The sequence below is a fragment of the Calonectris borealis genome, chromosome 20 (assembly GCF_964195595.1).
Source record: "Calonectris borealis chromosome 20, bCalBor7.hap1.2, whole genome shotgun sequence".
Taxonomy (NCBI): domain Eukaryota; kingdom Metazoa; phylum Chordata; class Aves; order Procellariiformes; family Procellariidae; genus Calonectris; species Calonectris borealis.
Window position 1 is genome coordinate 311,899 of NC_134331.1, and position 22,305 is coordinate 334,203.

The window sequence follows — 22,305 nt, forward strand, 5'->3', positions numbered from 1 at the left end:
CCATGCTATCATTGGAAGTAAACTGTGGTGCTGTAGCTTATCTATGATCTCTTAACTATCTCTAGCCTGTCCGTCTGTTGCACTTTCCAGGACATTGCTGTTGTCACACAGCTGCTCCATGAGAAATCCTCTAGGCCGAGGTCCCCAGGCAAGCGGAGCCCGTGTACTTGCAGCTGATTTTCTAGGCCATGACTATTCGACTAGGGCTGCCTACAAACTTCATCAGCAACTTCAAGTGGGCAGAGAAGGCAGGTCTTTTCATCATCTGGTAAAAAGCCTGTTTTTCTGTGGTGTCTCACTGTGATATTTCAGTGAGCATCGGAGCCAAGAAAATTAACCTCTGCATGCCCCTCTCTTGCTGGCGGAACTAGGGGCTGCAGCAGGGTGGGCCTGCGCGCTGCCCTCCTTGCAGGTGCCTGGGTTGAGAGGCGGCCCGTCGCGGGGCAGCGCGTTGAGCAGCGCCCGGGGCCTGTGGCCCACACCGCCAGGCCGCCCTCCCCCGGCCGGGGAAGCGGGGTCCTCTGCGGCGCCGGCGCGGGGCAGGTCCTGCTGCCCGCCCCGGCCCTATCAGGCCGCCCGCTCCCGGGCCCCGCCCGGCCCTGGCCCCGGCCCCGCGCTGGCGGGCCCGCCCAGGCCGCAGTCCGCCCGCAGCATGGAACCGCATCTCGGCTTCCGCGGCCGCCGGGCCCTGGTGACTGGGGCCGGCAAAGGTGGTCGGGCGGCGGGCCGGGGCTCTGGGGCCGGGCGGGGGCCTGGGGCCGGCAAAGGCCGCCGGGCGGCGGGCCGGGGGCCTGGGCTGACGCCGCCGTCTCCCCGCAGGGATTGGGCGCGCCGTGGCCGTGGCGCTGAGCAAGGCCGGGGCCCGCGTGACCGCGCTGAGCCGCACCGCGGCGGACCTGGAGAGCCTCGCGCGAGAGGTACCGGCCAGCCCCCGGGACCCCCCCGCCCCCCGGGCTTGGGACCCCCTCGGCAGTGCCGTCCCCTGCCTCGGGACAGCCCCCCGCCCGGGAGCGCCCGGAGCCGGGCCCCCCGGCATCCCGCCCACGGAGGCCGCCCTCTCCGCAGTGCCCTGGCATCGCGCCCCTGTGCCTGGACCTGGCCGACTGGGACGCCACGGAGGCGGCGGTGGGCGCGGCGGGGCCCTTCGAGCTGCTGGTGAACAACGCGGCCGTGGCGGTGCTGCAGCCCTTCCTGGAGGTAACGCGGGCGGCCCTGGAGCGGTGAGTGCCACGGCCGCGGCCCCCCCGCGCGGCTGCCCCTGCCCGCTGCCCTCGGCTCTGCTCGGGGCCGAGGTGCTGGCTGCTGCGCCGTGGCAACGCTGAGAACGCCGAAAACGGTGGCAAAGCTTTCCAGAAATTGGCGTCTCCTACGAAAGGAAGCAGCTGGTGCACAGGCACCAGACACAGACACGCAGGCTTTTAGAAATGCCTGACGTTCCCTTTCTCAGTGGTTTGTTGATTGTTACTGCTTATGTCTGCTTTCTTTTCTTCACTGTGTTTTAATACTTTACATAATCACCTTTCACCCTGTAAACATCAAACGGAAACCAAGTAAAGCACTGATGCTATTCCACACTGTTACTGAGTAGCCAGAACCTGCAATTTCACCTCTTAGATGGTGGCGTGCACTCTTATAGAAGAGTGTCTTTTGCTGTTAATCAAGCTCAGAGCTTCCAGTCTAGCTCCGACTCAGTCTCTGCTAAATTGAAAGGCAGTTGTCAATAAGACAATTCAGATACAGAGAAGACAATGCCAGGTAAGGGAATGTAAAACTGTCACAGTGGGAAATTAAATTTGCTTACTGCAATAACATGACATCTTTTTTTCTCAAAAGATCCATAGTTTCAGTTGTGGGTAAGCTTTAGGATACAGGATATGGTGAGTCTACTTCCTTCTGAGAAGATGGGTCATGCTTTGTCCCTACCTTAAGAAAGGATTCTTTTGTGACTAGAATATAAAATGCATGGATTCTACTAAGACCATTCTGCAGAACTAGCAGGTAAAAACCTGACCAAGGAAGGACTATGTGGCAAATAGAAGAAAAGCTGAGTCCTGCTAGAAATGTCACGATGCACGAGTGCACCTGCCCTCTGCACACTAAACAGCTTACATCCAATGAACGGTTTATTGCTGAAAGCATGCCTAATTATTCTTGCTAGCCAGTCAGCTTGGCATTTCTGTCCATGTTCTAGAGTATCACCAGTGTTTCCAAGATACCAGCAGCACTTGTCCTCTGCTGCCTCCCAAAACAACTCCTCTCTGGCCTGGGCTGCAACCACTCTGTAACTTTTAAATTTGATTATTTGTAGGTCTCTTGATGTGAATCTTCGGGCTGTGCTTCATGTTTCCCAGGTGAGGAAGAATTGTCACTGCAGTTGTCCCCATGAACAGCAGTGACCAAGCTGTTCTGCACAGCGGAGATAAGTGTCCACTGTCGGGGCTAATGGGATTGTAATCCAAAGGTAACCTGGCAATTTGCGCATACAGCCCCTTCTCTCTCTTGCTTTGACTCTCTCTCTTGTAAGTGGGAGGCAGTGAGGACTTACTTCCTCCGGATGTTTTTGCTCTTTTGGCTACCATAATAGCCCAGCAAGATTCCTACGGAATGAAATAATGATTTCTCCTGTTACAATTCTGGCATCCCTTTTTTTTTGTTTTCCGCCCTCCCCAGATTGTTGCTCGGCAGATGATTGCACAGGGGGTGCCAGGTGCTATTGTAAATGTCTCTAGCCAGGCATCTCAGCGTGCTCTGCGGGATCATGCTGTTTACTGTAAGTATGTGTAGCTTTAGCAGTGCCCCTCTCATTTTTTGATTAGCTGGAGACCCACAGCCACCAAGCTGCTAGCTGCCAATTCTGGGCAGTGAAATACTCCTGTGTGTTCCAGACCAAGTGCTATGCACTTAAATGCCTCCTGTTTTTCCCTTCTCTTAAGGTTCCACAAAAAGTGCTTTAGATATGCTAAGCAAGGTAATGGCAATGGAACTGGGACCCCACAAGGTAGGATTCTTTCTGAGAGAAAGAAAAGTGTGAAAGCTGAACCTGAATATTTCCTCTCAGAGCAGTCTGGTTAGATTGATTGTTGCTCTTGGTCCCAGATTAGGGTGAACACTGTGAACCCCACAGTGGTTATGACCGACATGGGGAGAATTAACTGGAGTGACCCTCAGAAATCTGCTGCCATGATTAATCGCATTCCGCTGGGAAAGTTTGCAGGTCAGTGGTGTAGATTTGTTGCCAGGCTGGACTCTTTTGTTGTATCCAAGCCTTCCCTCTAATTGGCATCACAGCCATAGATACCTTGGTTCTTCTGTGGGAAAAATCACAACTGTGCTGAATGGCTGTCGTTGAATTCCCGAAGCATTTGATGAGGACAGGGCGAGAATCAACTTTATCTCCCCTCTTCTACAGCCTTCTCATCTTAGGACAAGTGAAGTGCACTTACTCTATTGTTCATAAATATGACTGGGAGGGCAGCATAGGTGCTTGCTGTGAACTAAGTATCATTTGATCACAACAAGGACTTTTTGATGTCCAGCTCTCAGCCACACTGTCCTGTATACTGCATCAAGCACAGTTTGGGGACCTCCAAATACATGTAGAGGTCAAAGGCATACCAAAGGCTTGTTTTTCTAGTACAATTTGAGGGATGCATCGCATGTTCTCTGTGTTTGATTCCAGAGGTGGATGATGTGGTGAACAGCATTCTCTTCCTGCTGAGTGATAAGAGTGCTATGACAACTGGCAGTTCACTGATGGTTGATGGGGGATTTCTTGTCTCCTAAGATGACACCTGAATTTCACACCTGGCCTTAATTTTCATACTAGTACTGCATAGATGTAAACTGGATAGAAAACAATGACACAGACCCAGTCTTGCTGGAGAAGAGGGGCAGCAGGGCTGGAACCTGTATGAGAAGCGAGGCAGAAAATTACCTTTAGAAGGCTGCTATATAATAAAGCTCAGATACGCCGTCATGGAGAATGTTTATTGCACCAAATAAGGTTTTATCTTGTCACTCTACATGATGATTAGAAATTGGACCTGTCTTTCTTCCAACCCTATTCCCCCCCCACAACCCTTCAGAAGCTCTCCCTGTTCCATCCAAATCCATAGAGCCCGCCTGCACTTTGAGTGGGAAGGGAAAGAGGTTAGCAGACTCCTCATTGCTTCCTTTGCTGTCTTTAGTAGAAAAAAACAAAACAGAGGCAACAACCACAGCCCTGCTCTGCAGAGACTGGATTTGGGGGGGGGAGGCCCTGCTAAAGACTGATGGGAGGGAGCAGCACCACGCTGTCCTAGGGTGTGCACACACGAAAAGGCAAATACATCGATTGCACAGAGCTGTTTCACTCACTGAGTTTGGCTAGTACCCAATAAAGCACCTAATGATTAGTTCTTCAGCTTCATATCTCATTTACTTCAACCCCTTCTGGGGCTGGTTATGATTTCTTTAACAGTCTCAGGCACGTATCTGCTAGAGCACCAGTTTGTTAACTTTCAGCCGCAGTAGGCTGGGCAAGGAGACCCTACCACTCTCGCAGCTGCTTTTGTCATTCAGCACCATTCATATCAGCTCCCTCCCCACTCCCACAAGGATCTTCACCACCTATTTCACCTGCAGGTTGAAACCAGGTGTTTCCGGGACAGGATGGATATGTCAGCCCTTTCAGCTTGGAGCTCAGGAGAGCCAAAAGAGCCTGTTGCCCCAAGGACCTACCTTGCCTTCCCCATTGTACCTCCCCTGGGGGCTGTAGAGCCCCCAGCTAGTCTCCTGCCCCCGCTGCCCCTTCACATCAACACTGACGTTAAATCAAAGAGACATTTAAAAAACACTGACTTCGTACATGATGAAGGGCCCTACACATCCCAGCCCCCTCCAGAAACACCCAGCTAATATGCAATCTGTCAGAGGATGACAACATGCTGAGCCAGCACCTAGGCCACAGCCCTCAAAACACGGTACACTTTTTGCCAGGCTTCTTCACGGGCGGTGGGCAGAGCACAGCCCGGATGGCTTCATCAAACACCGTCTTCAAGCCCCGCTGCGTCAGGGCAGAGCACTCGAGGTACTTTACCGACCCTAGGGGAAAGAGAGCTCCAGCTCAACCACTCCAGTCCTACCAGGACATACTGACCCTTACCCCCTCCAAAATAGAAAGCTCAATGCCATGGAGATCTGCCAAAACATGAGACTCACCAATCTCCCGAGCCATAGCCAAACCTTGGGGGTAGGTGATGGGGGCCAGTTTCTTATCACGTAACCTTTCAATGGTGTCCTTATCATCCCTCAAGTCCAGCTTGGTGCCCACCAGGATGATAGGTGTATTTGGGCAATGGTGTCGGACCTCAGGGTACCACTGAAATAGAGAGGCATGGTAAGAAAAGTAGCTATAGCAGTAGAGGCAACCATGAGGATGCACTTACTATTAGGAACGAGGTTTTTACTACTGTCTGACACGGTGGCAACACCTGAACAGGATACTTCTGCCTGCAGTTCTGAATACACTGCAGAAAGAGATTGGTGCAGATGTAATAATGAAGGCACTGACACATGGAATCACGACAGACAGTGCCAGCCAACTCGGCACACAGTGTTTCCCTTTACTGCATTTTAGCTTCTAGGACATCTCTTATCTTCTTTAAGATGCAGATTCAAAAAGGCAAAAACGTTGCCAAAGAAGTCATGAATAAAAATTAGACCGCTCTTAAAACCTGCAGACTGTGACCTTCAAAACATGAATGTTAGAAATTTTGGGCTTGTAGGTGTGGTGCTGGGTGGGGCAGGGGACTTCGCTGATTCCTCCCTTCCACTGTTTCACCCAGAAGGAGAATACTTTACCTTTGCTCTGACATTCTCAAAGGAGGCTGGACTCACAAGGGAGAAGCAGATCAAGAAAACATCCTGTACGGAAACAAAAGGGTCAGCCGTGTAGAAAGAAACAGTTAGAGATAATGGAGGGAGGGTGGAGAGGGAGCCTCATAAAGGACAACCTCCTCCCACAAGTAAAGACTGTGGCTGTAAGAAATTTTTCCCCATTAAGGGTGCAAAACTAATTCAGAGAGGGAAGGAATGGACTTTGAGTGTATGACTTCATCTTCTTTTACAATACTGGGCTCTGCACGTTAAGAGCCTGTGGCCACAAATACCTTAACAGTGCTATGGGCTTCAGCCCTGGCAGGGGAGCCATGTAGGAAGTGCTACAGCCAGGGAAACACTACTAGTGCAGACCAACAGTGACAGAATGGGAATATGGAACGTGGCTCGGCTGCACAGCAGCCCCACACCATTCCTTTCACTTGAGCCTCCCTATGGCACGCATAACTGTTCGAACACCATTACGAAGTAGGGACTAGAATAGGACAATCTCTTAGGAGAAATTCAGCTGTGATACTTAAACAACCAGAATTATGGTTACAGCTGCAGGAACTTAGACTTTCCTCAAAGGAAAGAAGCCTGGCTGTCCTTGGGAGCCACCCTGTCCGCAAGAGGGAGCAGTTACAAGCCAGTCCAAGCTCAGCACTCACCGTCTGTGGATAGGAAAGGGGCCTCAGTCGGTCATAATCCTCTTGCCCTGCTGTATCCCAGAGGCCTAGGTTCACTGGCTTTCCATCTACCATGACATTGGCAGAATAGTTATCAAACCTGCCAAGGAAGAGTCCTCATCAGTAACAATCTTATTGTGACCCACACATCTCTTTATACGAAATCCAAGGGGACAGTGAATCAGGAGAGGATGCTGCAACACAGTTCCATTGGGGATAGTCTGCCCTCCTCACATACACCTTACCACCGGCATCCTCCTCGCATGTGAAGTTCATAGTCTGATTTGGGACAGCCTCCTCACCTACAAAACCAACTTTTACAGACACGTGCATACAGAGCAAAAAGCAGCTGAAGCCCAAGGCTATTACTCACACAGTGGGGATGTATTCTCCAGGAAAGGCATTCGTGGTGTAACTGATCAGCAAGCAGGTCTTCCCTACAGCTCTGCAGAGGGTAAGAGCGACAAGCATAAAGAAGGGTACAGCAGGAAGCACTGTAAAACTCACCCTTTCCCCACCCAAAAAAAAGGTTAGGTAAAAAGTTATTATGTGAAAAAAACAAACCTGTAGCAGGCAGGAATTCTCTAGCTGTCAGGGACCAGGCCTGAACTCACAATGTGCATCTTGCCTCAGCACTTACCTGACCCTGCTCTCTCCCACTCCTTTTCCCCACCCATTCAGCCTCGGCAAAACACCAGGCAAAATATGTTTGTTCCGGGAACCAAAAGAGAGGGAATAAATTAGGGTTCTGTGCTGGGCTCAACACATCCGTAATAATCTAGCAAAATGGGTAAACAGTGAGGTGAAAAAACACAGGTATGCAACACACAGAATTATTTGAGCTCCTCAGGTAGAGGAATTCGATGTCAATAAATACAAAAGGGAAAAAATAAGTATCCATAAACAAAAATTAACTTTAAAATTGACCACTGTCACTTTGGAAAGAGATTCTGGCATCAGTGTAGATCATTGAAAATAGCAGCTCAGGGCTTTGCTGAAGGCACGTGGGATTGGTGGCAGCTGGCAGGGGCTGGGCCTGGTTGGCAGTAGTGTAAGCATATGAACTTCAGTTAGCCCTGTAGGATAAGGGAAAATTCTTCATTATAAGAACAGAGGAGTACTAGGAGCATAAACAACCTATTTATCACTGTGAAAGTTGTGAACTGCAGAGGACCTTCCAGAGAAACAGATCGTGGGTGCCAGTGACAGGGAAAGCTGTCTGTTAGATGCCTGAGCGAAGCTGAACAGCCAACAGAGATGGGTATTCTCTACCCAACTATAACTGGAGTGATGTAAGGGAAGACTTCAGGAGTAAGCGAGAGAACCCAGGGGACCCCACAGCCTTGCACCAGGATGACACAAAGCACAGCGAGAACCGCTACAATAATCCACCCAATAATTCCCCTGGATCAGGTCCCCCCTCTTGGAGAACAGGGAGGTTGTGTAAGGAACCACTACAATGACCAGCCCGACTTTCCTCCTGAACCATGATCTCTCCCCCACCAAACAGGGAAGTCATGTAATTCACAAAAACCACACATATCTATGATTAAAGTGTTTTGGTATCCGAGTTCATTTAGTCTCTGCACTGTCAATTTCATCTTAAAGCAAAACACCAGACTGCAAACCTTCAGCTGAAGTCCATTTCCAACATCTGTGCTCCCAGGCATTGCTCCCCCCTCCACAACAAGGCTGTGCTGTTTTGGTGGGTGGCTCTTTCTCCTGCTCCCCTCCTTAGCCCCCACAGGCTAGAACCTGGAAGGCCTTGCTCCAAATGTGTATTTGAGGGGGTGGCATGCATGGGAAGGTGGAAAGAGTAGTCCCTGCCTAAGACCAGTTCACATTTAGTTCTCCATATCTCAGCTCTGTGCTTGCTGTGGTGATGAGAAAAGCAAACAGGAATTATGAGGAAAAATATGCAGGACAAGCTAGGAAAAGTTACGAAGCACCATAAATCTACTGTATGCCTGCATCTTGCATACAGATGTGTTCTCAGAAAAAGGCATACAGGAAAAGCCTAAAGAAAAGAGCAAGAAGGATGACAAGAGGCACATGGTGAAACAGCAACGTATTTCACCTTGGAACACAAACAACAAAAGGAGATGTGAGAGAAACCTGTGAACATCAAGATTTTTAGGGAGGACTTTGTGATGAATCGCACTTGTATGATGAAAAATACCAAAATAGGCACCTAGTAAATAATGAGGAGACAGATTCAAAACCCAAAAAAAGAAGGTGTTTGTTTTCCAGCAGTACACCACCAGATGCGAAACTGAACAGTGTTAAGAGACGAAGACCCAAGTTTATGAACTACGGAGGGAGTGGGGTGCGCCGGGCAGGACTGCAACGGCCGCCGCTGCAGCGAGGCCCCGATCTCCCGCCGGGAGACAGCGGCGGCGGCGCCCGCTCGGCCTCGGCTCGCCGCCCGTGCCGGCAGGCGGGCGCGGGGCAGGCCCGCGGCCCCGGCGCCCCGGCTCCTCGCGCGGCGGCCGCAGCCGCCGCCTGGCGCGTCTCTCTCCACCGCCGCGGCGAGGGGCCACGGCCGGCCGGGCCAGCGCGGCTCCGCCGAGCGCCCGCCCCGCCCGGGCCCCGCGGCGCGGCGCTCCAGGCCGGGCCGAGCCTCGCCGCCCTGCGCCGCGCGTCCCGCTGGCGGAGCCGGCTCTCCCGGGCCGCGGGGCGGGGCCGCGCCGGGTCCTCCCTTCCTTCCTTCCTCCCTCCCTTCCTTCTTCCCGTCCTCCCTTCCCTCGGCGCCGCCGGGCCCGGGCCCGCTTTGTGCGGGACTGCGGAGGGTCGAGGCGCGGCCGCCGCGCACTCACCCGTCGCCCACCACCACACACTTGATCGCCTGCATCTGCCCGCGATGGCGGCGCCGCCGCGACTCCGCCGCAGTGACAGCCCGCGCGGGCGGGGCGGGGCGGGGCCGAGCCGAGCCCAGCCGAGCGCGGCCGAGCCCAGCCGAGCCCTGCGGCGGGGGCGGGGCGGGCGCCGCGCCGGGCCCGCCTCGCCGCCGGCCTCCCGCCGGCCCCGCCCCGCTCCCGCGCGGCTGCAGGCCGGGCCCGCCGCCGGCGCTCTCCCGGGGGCCGCCCGTAGCCCCCACGGAGGCTCAGCCGGGGAGGCCCGAGCCCTCTGCGAAGTGCCTGGAGGAGCCAGGCGGAGCGCACGTGTGGCACCGCCCCGCCCCGCCCCTCCGCAGGGTCCAGCCCCTACCGTCTCGCCTTCTTCCAGGCAGCCAGCGGCCAGCTCCCGCTGTCCCCCCAGCTGTCAGAGCATACCATCCCTTGCGCGCTGCCCCTTGAAACTGCAGACAGGTGTTGCTCAGAAACTTGCAGAGGATGGTTCCCACACCGTAGGGGCACCTGCTCAAGGATGAAGCTTTAAAACCTGGTTGCACTGTAGCAGCAGATTTCACCATCATCTGCCCAGAGCTGCTGAGAAACTAAGATGCAGCAGCAAAAATCCTGCATAAAGATGACTTGTGGATTCCTCCACCTCTCCACGTACTCTGCCTAGACCAGAGATAACTTGTGAAGTGGTACTGTCTCAAAACAACAGGCTTTGCTTTTCCCTTACCTGCTGGTCTACAGAGCGGCCCAGCATCCACAGACTATCCAGCTATCAACAGGCTCTCTCCTCTCCTTGTGACTAGGGCACAGGTTCCTAGCTTCTTTGCTTTTACCTTGGTTCAGAACCAAAATCTGTAGACATACTTAGCTTATCCACCTATAACAGCCTTTTAGCTCCAGGACAGACTAGCAGGATCTTCATGAGAGTAACACAGCAGCAGACCCCTCCCTCCACATCAGCCAAACACCCAGCTTGCCACTGTCCAGGGTTACAGCAAAATGCAAAAGCTCTTTATTAAAAAAGCAGAGCAAAACCCAATATGAAAAATCACGAACGCAAACCAATCAGTCCACACAGAAAGTTTCGTTTTCCAGTTGCCTCTTAAACTATGTACCACAAGTTCTTTTCTCCCACCACAGACGCACTGGAGAAACTAACAGGAGGTGCTCATATACTGCTGTTCTGACAGAGGTCTCCACTTCCTCTGATTCAGACCCTCACATCCCTTCCCTTTTTCCATGCCACACAAGGACTTGTGTAGCCAGGAAAAGGAAGCACCTTCTCCCCTTTGTGCTCCAAGAAGCAACTCCCCTCTGGCGAGCCAGAAGCATCACTCCTCTCCAGGGTAAGGCCCAGAAAACAGCACTCAGCTCCAGGATCCTGAGAAGTCAGCAGAACAGTTTTGCCATTTGTCATAGTGGAATGAAATCCTGCTGCTTTTTGGCCACAAGAACTCCAGCCAAGGGCTGCAGTGCACAGTAAGGAAGCACAGACGCTGACCCCCGACACCCCACCCCACTCTTTCCATGCCAGTCGGTGTTGTAGAGGCTTGACCCATGTCCAAAGCCCAGCTGTCCAACAGGGATATGGATAGCCACTGCACAGCAGTCCCCCTCTGCATAGCTGTTTCTATATATAATGAATGCATACTACTGCCCATCACTACAGCCAGAGCCACGGAGGGGCAGGGTAAAAGAGCCAAAGTGAGCCCTGTCAGCCGCTGCTTCCATCTGTAAGCACTGGGTATAAAAGCACAGGTTGGGTAAGGTCCGGTGTTTCCAGCAGCTTCGGAACCCCACGAGCAAAGTAAATGGCTCCCAGCTACAGGGAACCATAAACACTGCTGCCCATCATTTATCAAGTTTCACTGTGAACAGCCCTGGCATCCAAACAAATGCTTCAGAATGACTGCTGGCCAGGGAACAAACCCCCTCGTAACAACAGGGTGTGCCAACAGACTGGTGCTGTATAAAAGGACACAGAAACTACTTCAAATGTTGTAGCAGCGCAGGGGAAGGGCTCCACATCATGAACTCGGACCCACGAGCCTCTATCCCAGCCCTGGATGATTGTTTCCTCCTCTCCTTTATGTGGTTGGGAGCAAGATTTCTGAAGAGCAAGAGCTATTCTCTGTGTTTGCAAGCCTTCGTGTCACCCCACTGTGACAAAACTGTCCCACTTAGAAAGACGGGGCTGTACCTGAGTTGCTCACCCTCTTCCTGACAGCAGGTCATGCTCTCTTCCTTTAAGCCATGCTCTCATTTCCTAGAACTGTGGGTTCCCAAAGGGGAGCCCTGCACATATGCCATGATGGCATTCTGCAAGAAACTTGCTCGCTGAGCCTCTTCTTCCCTCATCCTGGACATGTCAGCCTCTTTCATTCTCAGCTTCTCCAGCAGCATAGAGATTTCACCTTCTTTGTCCAGCAGTGCCTCACGGTGATTACTTGATAGGGCTGTGAAAGAAGAGCAGCATTAGTAAAGAAAATTAGGGTGTCCCTAAACAGGAACAGGAACAACACATTATAGGCACAGCCAAAGGCAATGGAAGCAGGATGATCAACAGGCACATGAGAGAAGCTGCATGAGACAAATGTCGGAGGTTTTGCACAGACAAGATGTTACACTTCACTGTGCAGGAAATCCAAAGATTTTGATTGCTGTGCAGCTGTGGGTAGTTATCAGAGTCTTGGTCTCTATTAAAATGAGAACAAGAATCCCTGCAAATACATCAGGATGGAGGATACAATTCATGGTTGTACGCACAGGCAGGAAGCACCGCTGTCACTACCTGTAAGCGTAGCTCAGTTCCAGGCCCACTGTAGGGTAACCCAGCATTACCACTTCAGAAGCATGAAAGGATCCATCACCTTTCAGCTGTCTCTCCAGGGCTGCAATCTTCTCTCTCAGCCCTTCCTGTGCTGTGCGTTCAGCCTGCAGGTGTCCAATCTGCTCCTGTAATTCCACTTTCACTTTATTCACCTCTGTCACTTTCTCCTCTTCTTTACTGTTCAGGTCCTGACACACAAAGACAAATCCATGAATAACCAAGTAACTTCAGCAACTTGTTCTGCCCCTGTAGTGACCATATCTCTACTCCAGTCTAAATTACCTGCTGAAGTTCCTCTAGCCGCCTTCTGAGTCCATCAGCATGCAGGCTCAACTGATTGGCTTTGGCTTGGGCCTCACCAACCATTTGTTTTTGCTTAAGGCAGCAGTTCTGAGCTTCATCCCGTGACTCAGTCATCAGCCGAAGCTTCTCTTCTAGGTGTTCTAGTCGTTGCTGCTGTAAGACACAAAGGAAAATGAAAATGCATCAGTCCCATTCCATTCCTGTGAAAGGATTCTCCCCTTTTTGTTCCCAACACAGTGAGCCCTTGGTTGAGTCAACTGGCACTCAAGAACAAGCACAAGACTTTGCCATAATAGATATGGCACTTCTCCCTTGCATTCAGGAGTGAATCTAAGCTGCTTTCTGTTGCCAGGGAAAACATTCTGATGGAGATGCTGCAAAGCACAGCTCACTCACTGAGAAACAGAGGCATGTCCTTGGTAGAAGCACCAATGCCACTGCCGGTGTTTACAACTAATGCTCTATCTTCGCTTCCTCCATATCCCAAATGGCTCTGAAACACTGCTGTATGCAGCCAAGCAACTGCCATATCCCACCACAGACACACATGGCAGCTTTTACATGTTTGTAACTCAGTAAAGCATTTTCTTTTGTGATGTTACATATAAGTAAACATTCTAATAGTTTTGGTGTATTTTCCTCATCCCTTGTTCTCTCTCACAGGGTGTTGACTTCATGGCCATTTTCACAAAGTTCAACTCTACAGTGACTTTTTTTATCCAGCAGCAGTAGCCACCTGCAGAAATTACCTCTGAGTCCGGAGAAATAGGAGCAACCCATGAAAGCTGCTGTTAAACAGAAGGATCGACATCTGGCTGTTAGCTTCAAAAGGTGGCAACTTAAATGAAATCTGCTCTGACAATATCCACATCAACTCTGTTACTACTGGAAAGCACAGAGCAGGTGGGATAGTGGTTACATTCTGCAGACAATTCAAAGCAGACTTTTCAGGACTCCTTCCTCAGAAATCACACTATTTGCAGGCCAGTGAAATCCAGAGCGGGGAGTTACTCAGCAGTTCTCTGAGACAAAAACATAGGCTAGGCAGTCAAATCCACTCCTTCCCACAGAGGCAGGGCCCACAGACAGGTCTTGTCCTTACCTCCTCCAACCGTGCCTGATTCCGGACTTTTATTAACTCCTCCTCTGCCTGGCCTCGCTGAGTGAGTGCAGCTGCTTTGACTTGGCTCAGCTCCTGCCACAGAAACATGAAAGATCATTCCAGACAGAGAAGCTGCATCACTGCAACACTGACCAGAAAACATTAGCAGCTTCCAGGTGCAGGCTACAACGTGACACAGCTGTCTCACTCACTCAGGGGCCATCTAAATTCAATCAGAATTTCAATCAGAGGGCAAGTAATGGGTGAAGCTTTCCAAAGACAGGGGAATAGGAGAGGACAGCGCTGGATCTAGCTGGGGGAACAGATAAGGAGAAATATGCTACGCTACTTGGGACCACATGGGAAACCTGTGAAGTCAAATCCTGGTAAGAATCTAACCACGTTCAATGGAAACTTTATTTTTGTTCAATCAGAATCTACAAGTTTCTCCTTGGAACATTCTCCTTCCTTAGTCCAAAGCAGTAAAACTGATTTTAGCTGGTAAACTGCTGTTTTCTGTTCCTCCCTACAGCACGTGGCAATCTTTACATAGGTCAGCAATGGAAGACTCCACAAAGCTCTCCTGGCAGCCGCCTTCTGCCACCGCTACCTGAGCATTCCAACGCGCCTGGAGCATCCATTCTCACCTCCTCCAGAGCTATCCTGATGGCTTCCAGCCTCTGTATCCTGTCCTGCATGGAACGTTCACTGGCCTCAATGTGCTGTGTCATATGATCCACCTGCAAAGCAGTAGAAACCATTTAAGCAAGTGCCAGAAAACCACTCCTATCTCTAGGCATAGCAGCATGGTCATTCGGCATGAGAAAAAGCATCCTCTCATTGACCCACCTACCACCAAAGAAAAACTCTTACCTCCCTCAGAGCTCCACTAGGAAACTGTAATGTAGATAGAATCTGCCCTCTAGAAACTGAGAACTTTAGACAGAGATCCCTTCCAGACCAAGATGAAAGATACAGAGACCAAGCTCTCATCTTCAAGTGGTACAAAACAACAGAGATTCATTTTCTAGTTGTAATGTGGCTAAAATCTTCCTGGCCTATGTCTTTTCTTACAAGATTTCAAAATCTTCAAGAAAATCTATTGGTATACTTTTATTTTTGAGAGATTTCACACCTCAATAAACACTCCAAAGAGTTGATCACAGCCTCTTGTCCTGTCCACACTCAGACAGAATCCCCCTGAAACATAACAGAGAAGGAACTAGCAAGCTGAGCCCTGTTAAAGGATTGGTTGTATATAGCATGTATGTCTCGATTTCCTCCATTAATGCATCTTTATTTCAGTGACCGTGACAAGATTGCTTATTCATAATTACCTCTATGCATAGAGAGACTGACACAAGGGCCAGCCTCCAAGCCTCTTTTGTACAATCACATACCACTCTGGCCCATACTCTTGCAAGCTACAAAATCTTACTAGCTGGTAGAATGTCTTGTGATCTCTTCAGCTAGGCTTTGCTTGTAGAAATGGCCTATTATTCCCACAGTAAGTCTGAGTCTGCTAATTTTTAAACTTGTTTAAGAGCCGCTGACAGCAAACAATGACCTCTAGTGGCCCCTGTATGTCAGGACCAAAAGAGACTAACCTCAGGATGCTGCAGAAACCCCACTCTTACCTCTTTTAACCGAAGGGATTCCATGTCTTCAAGGCTTTGTTTAAATCTTCTCTTCTCCATTTCCAGGCGTTCTGCAGATTAAAAGCAGGCATATCACAATTATTGCATTCCTGCTACGCAGGCTATATTTATCCTCTATCACAAACTCTTCCACCCTTTCTCCTTGGCTGCCTTGCACCGTTGACTCATGGACAGTGATCCCAACCCATGGGTGTCCATGAGCTGTTTCTGCTCTTCCACTCACCCTCAGCCTGCACGGCCCGCAGCTTCAGCTCTGCTGTTGTGTTGGTCAAGTCTTGTTTTACCTGGAATAGCTGATCCTGCTGAACTTTGCACTTCTTCTCCAACTCATCCACCTACAAGGAAATTACCACCACAAAGGATTTGCTTTTCCTATTAGCAGAGAAAGCTGGCTATACAGAACAATCAGCAGAGACACAAACAAGGATCAAAGTAGAGGACATATATACAGAGCAGAAGTGAACAATGCCGAAGTCCCGCTTCTCGGCCTTGGACTTGCTTTCCTACCTGGTTTCTTAGAAGCAGATTTTTCTCACTGGCAGCAGACAAGTCACGCAAAAGCTTGCCTTCCCGATCAGCACCTTCCTGCAAACAACAGCATCAAAATTAAGAACCTGTACTCACCTTAGTTCTTGCACAGCCAACCTACTCCAACCAACACTACAACCAACTAAATCCAACCTACCCCATAAATACCATGGCTCCTCTCCACACCTAGCACTCACCTATCTAATTTACACAGGAATTTTTGTCATGGCAGCTGTGGTTAACCCACTAAAATCATGCTTGACTCTCCCATCCAGCATCCCCCAAACGTACACAAACCAGGTATGATCTGGAACCCTGCTCAAACCTAACTAGGACTTATCCAGCTCACCTGCTTTTGCTGCTGGAGCTCCGTAAAGTGGCGCTCAGCCATGCTAGTTTGTTCCTGTTTTGTAGCGTTCAGTAGCTCTCCCAAATTGTGCATCTTCTGCTCAGATAGAGCCAGGGCAGCTTCAGTCATCTGCAGCCTATACAGAGAAACACTTTTCAGAGTCCTTTCTAAGGGAGACACTTCCAGTGAGCTCTCTACACCACATGGTGCAAGACGTCAACACATATTTGGCAGTGGATGAAATCAGGCTAGCTAAATGAGGCATTTTTTTGCCCCTGGGAAAAGGACACCACTTATCTCTGAACCCAACAGCCTCTGCAAACAGTGAGTGACCTGGGACTTCTCAGAGCCTGGTGTTCTGGTGCCCCATTGCGTTTTCCCTGTGTTGTCTTCCATGAGCTGTTCTCCCTGCCTGGACCCATCCAGGATTTGCTCACTCTCACAGGAGAACAAAGCTGGCTATTTTAGAGCACTGCAAGGTCATTTAAAATTAGGGATAGAATTTTAAAGACAGGAAGCGGAAGCTATTTGCTTACTCTGCACATGAGGGACATGTCCACACTAAGGCATGGCATAATGAAACTACCTTTACCTGACAGAATTGAACAAGCCAAGCTCCTCAGTGTTTGAAGTCTAACCACTGTCATGTGCATATGGCTCTACATAATCTAACACTGCTTTTGGGCAGCTCCACCTCATTGTTCTTAAGCACACAATCTTGCTGGTCAGGTTCCTCCATATCCACAGTGGTTCTCAGAGGATACTGCCAACTGCCAGGTGAAGCAGGTACAGACTCTTGCCAGGCTGTAAACTGTGCAAGGAACATGCCCCCATCCCACCCCCATAATCCTTTTTTTCCTTTTCACCCTCTGTAATTCAGTTGCTCTTACACCAATGCACTGTAATTTTACTTAAAAGCAGGCTAAATATCTAGCGTGGCAAACCCAAAGGCCTGACCTGACTGCTATTTCTGGGTATTACTGCAGAACTAAGTGAAACAGTAAGCCAGCCACCCTATAAGATTATCCTCCTTCTTAACAGCTCTGCTCAGCACTGCCTATACCGCACAGAACAGTGAGAAGGTAAGGTTTTCCTCCTCCATACTTGGCTTTCAGTGAATTCATAATAGAGTGCTGCTCATCCAATGCTTCCTGCAGCTGGCTGACTCGTGCTGCAGACATCCTGCATTTGGGGGGAAAAAAAAGAAAGGAAAAAAAAAAGGGTGGGTGATTTCTGCCAGGAAATGGAGAGGGCCAAATTCTGCTACCAAAGAGCAGAAAGCACTCAGAAATTCAACTCACCTGCCACTCCTGGCTATTTCTTCTCTTTGCTTGTCTATAGTGTCCATCAAATCCAAGAACTGTGAACAAGGCAAACATCAGTGAGAAAATGAACTGCATCAGCTTGAAGCATTTACATTTCTCATCTTTCTCTTCCTAGTGACAGCTGAAGACAGGTCAAGCCACTCTATTGAAAGCAAGCAAACTGGAGGTTTGATGTGTTCATTAGCACATCTGACGGAGGTCATCAACTATCGGGACTCTGCCCCATTAGGCGTCAGAAGGAAAACAGACTCATATTTCTAGGTTTTCACCACTTGGAAAACATCAAACCAGTTGCAAAAGAAGAACCGAAAGCATGAATATGGGTGAAAAAAAAATCACCAAAACTGCTCCAGAATCCAGAGTGATTATGTTCATCAGGGCATGTGTCCATACCCATACTGTCATGGATCTGATTCCTGGGCAACGTAGCTCAGAGGAAGGACCCAATTTACTAAACCATGCTGTGTGCCCGCCCACCAAGATGCACATGCAACTTCAGGTGCACAAGAATCCTGTCACTGAGTGTTTCATAGGGACACCAAAGGAAAGCATAGGATTCCAGCTGCCCCATTTGAACTGCCAACATGTAACATTGCTGACCTGCTTGGTCTTCTCATCCTTCAGACTCAAAACCTCCTTGCTGAGTATGTACGCTCGGTTCTGGGTCTCACTCAGGATAGTCTGACGGTCTTGGTTGTGATCCATGGCTTGTTCTGATGCAGAGAGAGCAAGAGAGCATGCACATGTTTCTAAAGCAACTGAATAGCAAGCACCGCTGGAGGAGATAGCACTCAGAATGACACCTGGCTATCAGAAGCACCAGGACAGTAGCCCTTCTCAGGCTGGCCCACGTAGAGAGACTGCTCTCACCTTACAGACACGAGGTGGGGCGGAATCGAAGAGAGCAGTGTATATGGGGTAATCAACACCCCAGCCACGGGAGAGCCATTCAACTCCACTGTGGGTAGGACAATGACAAAGGACATGCTGCATTAGCCATATCCAAACTTGGCTACTCAGAGGCAAACTAGAGCCCCAAGTTCTTCCACATTCACCTGGCATAGTTATCTCCAAATTATTTTTTTTCTCTTGTTGGTAAAAGTGACACCTCCAACCTGACCAGCCCTCATTAAAGGACAAGAGGAAGCGATGTAGGGCATTGTGTAAATGCTGTTGAGGAAGGGAGGGGAGGAGGGATAGCTCTCTTCTGGAGCAGCAAGTACCCTATATCCCTCAAGTGCTGAAATGGGAAGAGAGTTACTGATTCTTTCCTGTGCAACAAGTAATACTTACCCACAGCTTTCAGGATGTCACTAGGAACATTGTTCCCAGCCAGCTCCAGCCTCTTCAGGGTCTTGTTGCTGTGCAGGCAGTTCAGCAAAGCTCGGCCACCCAGAAGCCCAATGTTATTCCAACGCAAATCTATACAGAAAGCAAACTCTCACCCCAGTAGTCACACATCTGCTGAAAAATACAGGCTCAAAAGAAACCATGCTCTTTATACATCTACAAGCATGGCTAGCTAATCCCAGATGATCTCAGCACGAACACAGGTGAATACTTTCTCCCTTTTCAAGATGAACGAGAGGGAGGGAAAATGACAGACAAAGCAGGAAAGGCAAGGATGAATCGTAAGTGCAGTAAAGTGCAGGAAGCCATTACAGTTCAAAAGGTACACAAGTCTGCCCTCACATTTTCATCTCATGAACCTTTCTTCCACAACCACAATCTGTGGATGAAAAAGAACTGGCACCAAGAGCCACATTTTCCTGAAGGAAATTCTGGCAAAATTCCTTACTAAGGACAAAGCAAGTGTGAAGTAAGCCTCAGAGTCTGGCATGAGGCATGCCAACAGCATCCACAAATGGGAATAAACCCATTCCCTCCTCCACTAAGAACTGTCCTCTCCAAGCACACGATCTTCACCTGCAGGTTTGGTTCCAGAGATTCCAATTACAGTTCCCACTCTCCAAAGGCCATGGGGCTGTGACCTCTATTCCCTGCACAAAGCCTGCAAAGCGCTTCAGACTGATAGGAATTGGGAATGACACTGACCAGCTGGCAGAGATCAGGGCAGGCTGTAACGAACCTGAAGACATATGTGTGCGTGCATGCATATATGTGGGCGGGCAAAGAACTTAGTCACTCTTACCCAGCTCCTGAAGGCTGGCATTTTGTTTCAGTGCCATGGCCAGCTCTCCGGCCCCTTGATGATTGATCTGGTTATTGCGCAGATCTAGCCGCTGCAAGAAGTTGTTTGCTCCCAGTCCTTGGCAGAAAAAGGAGAAGCCCTCCTCCCACATGCCAAGGCTGTTCCATTCCAAGATTAGGCTAGGGAAAATCAGACAGGATTGGAGTTCATGGAGTAAACGGACAGTTGCAAGAGCTTGAGTGATTCCTGGATCATGGCACCCATTCGAACACCCAGCTCCCCTAATAGAGACTCATTTTCAGAGAGCAGGATGCTGCTAGGGCCATGCATCCTCAGAAGGGGCACCCCCAGTTCTCAGTCCTTCACCTGTCCCACCCCTCACAAGAAATTGCACCACTTGACATTCCTCCTACCCCCAAAAAAACCACCCTCAACTCTTTTCTAATGTCGTGCTCCATCTGGCGGGAATAACAGAAAGAGAGGTAGATACAATTTTTTACCTCCTGATGGATTTGTTCTGCCTAAGAAGTTTTCCCAAAGCCTCAGCTCCCACGGTTCGCAGGTTATTTCCCTGAAACAAAAGTCCAAAGTGATCAGTAGGCTACGCCCTGTCCCAATCCAGCTATCCCATCAAACACCACCAGGTGCACCCCAGCTGTAATACCGATTTCAGTCTGTCAAAGATAATCTGAGTAACGTTTGTTTCACATACCAGTCAGCTTTCCAGAAAACGAAAGACCCCGGGAGTAACAGTGGATATATACACCATTAGTCTTGTGAGGCATCGTGACTGAGAGCTCACAAAAATCACAGGATAGCACAGGATCGGCATAGCCCATGACGGGACAGAAAGTGCTGACTCTAGATAAGCAGAACCATTTCAACACACTTCATTAAAAAGGGCTTGGCTAGCACCAGCACAGATAAGAAAAAAAGATGTGATGCAGTTTAGGACTGTAGATTCAAAGGAATAGCTATGTGTCAGAGGAATACAGAGAGAAAGTCACTCTGACAGTAGAGCAATCATCACGTCCGAAAGCGCGTGCTTAGTTCCAAGCCCCAGGCTAGCTGAAAGACACTGACAAGCTGGATAAACTCTACAGAAGCACAAGTCAAACAACTAGTAACTCACTGATTAGAAATACAGAAACCCCAAAAAAGGCCTACATATGCCTCATTTGACCAAGCAGGAACTGACAAAAGATATACAGCAATTACTTCCTATCAAAACAGAGTAACTGAGTAAAAACGGACAAAGATGAGCTGCAAAGTAACTTTGGAAAGTTGTGACATGGTGTTAGGGAGGCAAGGACTGAGTCAATTGAGAACAAGAACTTTACAGAAGTACACATCTTGTAGAACAATCCTGCACCAGGACTGTCTATTTCTAACTCTGATTAAGCTTGTGCTCCTATTTCCTTTCCCACCTCTTTGTCTTAACTTCATTCAAACAGACTCACCTTCAAATCTAAAGATTTGACTGTGGTGTTGGAGCAAAGACCATGCAACAGAAGTTTTACACCTGAGTAGGAAAAAAAAAAACAGACAGTTATTTATTTCGTATGTGTAACCCTCTGCCTGAGCTGGAAAAGAAAGCATCCTTTCAAACAGAAGACGTGACTATGATAAAACATATGACTTAGTAAACGCCCACTGCTGCTGGAAAGTGCGAGTCTGAACTTTCGGGGAAGGAGATTTTTTATATATTCTCAGAGAAAGACGTGCCTGGGTAGAGAACTGTATGTCACCCTACGTACCTTCCTAATGCAGCTATGAAAATAGCCCATGTCCAGATAGGCCCCACAGGCAAGATGCTTGCTGGCCTACTTAATGCCTGCTCACACCGTAAGGACCGAGTAGAGACTCACCCTACCTCCAACACGATCCCCATTCAATGCTTGCTAGATTTAATGATCTAGTGATTAGAACTAGCAGATCATCATCTGAATCCTCCCGCATCAGCAGCCGCCACCAATCCCCCTATTCAAGGCCAACAACAGCAGACGTGCTCTCGAAGATGGGAAAACACCTCTGGCAACCAAGGGGTTCATGACCAGCTTCACACCACACTGCTACGTCCCCGTCCCGCCACCGAAACGCGCGTTACGTCTCCAACCAGCCTGCTGCCAGCTGCCGCCACCGCCGCCAGGCCCCCGCGCACCCGCAGGCTGCGGCACGGCCCCCCCGCGGCCGGCGCTACCGCGCCGCCCGGTCAAACCTCCGCGGGCCACCCGAGGGCCCGCGCGGCCCCGGCCGCAGAGCGGGAGCCGGGCACGTCCCCGCTGCCGCGCGCCCGGCGTGAGAGGGGAAGCGGACGGCAGTCCCGCGGGCGCCCCCGCCCGCCAACGGCCGCTCGCTGCGCGGGCCAGGCCGGCCCCCGCCCGGGGAAGCTGCCGCCGCCGCCACCGCGGGCCCCGCGCCCACCTTCCTCGCTCAGGCCGCAGTCGCCAAGCGCCACCTCAGCGAAGGGCGCGGCACCAGGCAGCAGCCGGCCCAGCGCGCCGCACGTCTCCAGCGAGAGGCTCTGCGCCGCCAGGTCCAGGCGGCCGCGGCCCGGCGCCCCGCCGGGCTCTCGCAGCCTCCGCAGCACGGCCTCCTGCGGCGCCGCGCCGCCCGCCGCGCACAGCCGCGCGTAGGCCCGCCGGAACTCCTCCATGGCCGCCGCCGCGG

At 50.5% G+C, this 22,305-nt stretch overlaps 4 protein-coding genes across 10 annotated transcripts in view; 1 reads left to right on the forward strand and 3 right to left on the reverse strand.

Annotated features, from left to right (window-relative positions):
• Nucleotides 1-599: 599 nt before the first annotated feature.
• On the forward strand, nt 600-3,976 carry DCXR (dicarbonyl and L-xylulose reductase). The gene is made up of 8 exons (XM_075169212.1): nt 600-710; nt 820-917; nt 1,066-1,220; nt 2,309-2,351; nt 2,671-2,770; nt 2,934-2,998; nt 3,097-3,214; nt 3,680-3,976. Exons 1-8 carry the CDS (start codon nt 653-655, stop codon nt 3,781-3,783), a joined length of 741 nt encoding a protein of 246 aa, XP_075025313.1. The 5' UTR covers nt 600-652; the 3' UTR covers nt 3,784-3,976.
• RAC3 (Rac family small GTPase 3) lies at nt 3,967-9,474 on the reverse strand. Its single transcript, XM_075169215.1, has 6 exons — nt 9,362-9,474; nt 6,919-6,990; nt 6,528-6,645; nt 5,842-5,904; nt 5,200-5,359; nt 3,967-5,082 (listed from the first exon to the last, which is right to left on the reverse strand). The coding sequence occupies exons 1-6, from the start codon at nt 9,394-9,396 to the stop codon at nt 4,952-4,954; spliced, it is 579 nt and encodes a 192-aa protein (XP_075025316.1). The 5' UTR covers nt 9,397-9,474; the 3' UTR covers nt 3,967-4,951.
• Nucleotides 6,920-22,291, reverse strand: LRRC45 (leucine rich repeat containing 45). Of its 6 annotated transcripts, none has more exons than XM_075169187.1 (18): nt 22,060-22,291; nt 21,096-21,157; nt 20,136-20,206; nt 19,636-19,814; nt 18,777-18,905; nt 18,084-18,196; nt 17,460-17,518; nt 17,263-17,340; nt 16,159-16,294; nt 15,789-15,866; nt 15,505-15,616; nt 15,261-15,331; nt 14,271-14,363; nt 13,624-13,716; nt 12,501-12,674; nt 12,259-12,406; nt 11,602-11,844; nt 6,920-6,990 (listed from the first exon to the last, which is right to left on the reverse strand). In XM_075169187.1, the coding sequence occupies exons 1-17, from the start codon at nt 22,289-22,291 to the stop codon at nt 11,648-11,650; spliced, it is 2,025 nt and encodes a 674-aa protein (XP_075025288.1). In that variant the 3' UTR covers nt 6,920-6,990; nt 11,602-11,647. The 6 variants fall into 6 exon arrangements, 4 of the variants coding, with proteins under 4 accessions (XP_075025288.1, XP_075025287.1, XP_075025286.1 ...); XR_012676657.1 differs by having other exon boundaries at nt 6,922-6,990; nt 11,589-11,844; XR_012676656.1 differs by lacking the exon at nt 6,920-6,990 and adding an exon at nt 10,378-10,769 and having other exon boundaries at nt 11,589-11,844.
• The window catches only part of ASPSCR1 (ASPSCR1 tether for SLC2A4, UBX domain containing), a 53,719-nt gene continuing 52,509 nt past the window's right edge, over nt 21,096-22,305 (reverse strand). Inside the window, exon 17 of one of the 2 annotated variants that reach the window (XR_012676659.1) lies at nt 21,096-21,157. The gene's annotated coding sequence lies outside the window, so the exon portion shown is untranslated. The remainder of the gene's footprint in view (nt 21,158-22,305) is intronic. The other variant, XR_012676658.1, reaches the window with a different exon arrangement.

Coding starts and splice junctions, on each gene's coding strand:
- LRRC45 (XM_075169187.1), bottom strand. CDS start 22,291: ATGGAGGAGTTCCGGCGGGCCTACGCGCGGCTGTGCGCGGCGGGCGGC. Junction 15,867..16,158: donor AGCTCCAGCAGCAAAAGCAG/GTGAGCTGGATA, acceptor TGTTGTTTGCAG/GAAGGTGCTGATCGGGAAGG. Junction 11,845..12,258: donor CCTGGAGAGACAGCTGAAAG/GTGATGGATCCT, acceptor CTTCTTTCACAG/CCCTATCAAGTAATCACCGT.
- RAC3 (XM_075169215.1), bottom strand. CDS start 9,396: ATGCAGGCGATCAAGTGTGTGGTGGTGGGCGACGG. Junction 6,991..9,361: donor TGTGTGGTGGTGGGCGACGG/GTGAGTGCGCGG, acceptor TACCCTCTGCAG/AGCTGTAGGGAAGACCTGCT. Junction 5,083..5,199: donor GGCTATGGCTCGGGAGATTG/GTGAGTCTCATG, acceptor TCTTTCCCCTAG/GGTCGGTAAAGTACCTCGAG.
- DCXR (XM_075169212.1), top strand. CDS start 653: ATGGAACCGCATCTCGGCTTCCGCGGCCGCCGGGCCCTGGTGACTGGG. Junction 711..819: donor GGTGACTGGGGCCGGCAAAG/GTGGTCGGGCGG, acceptor GTCTCCCCGCAG/GGATTGGGCGCGCCGTGGCC. Junction 2,771..2,933: donor GCGGGATCATGCTGTTTACT/GTAAGTATGTGT, acceptor CCTTCTCTTAAG/GTTCCACAAAAAGTGCTTTA.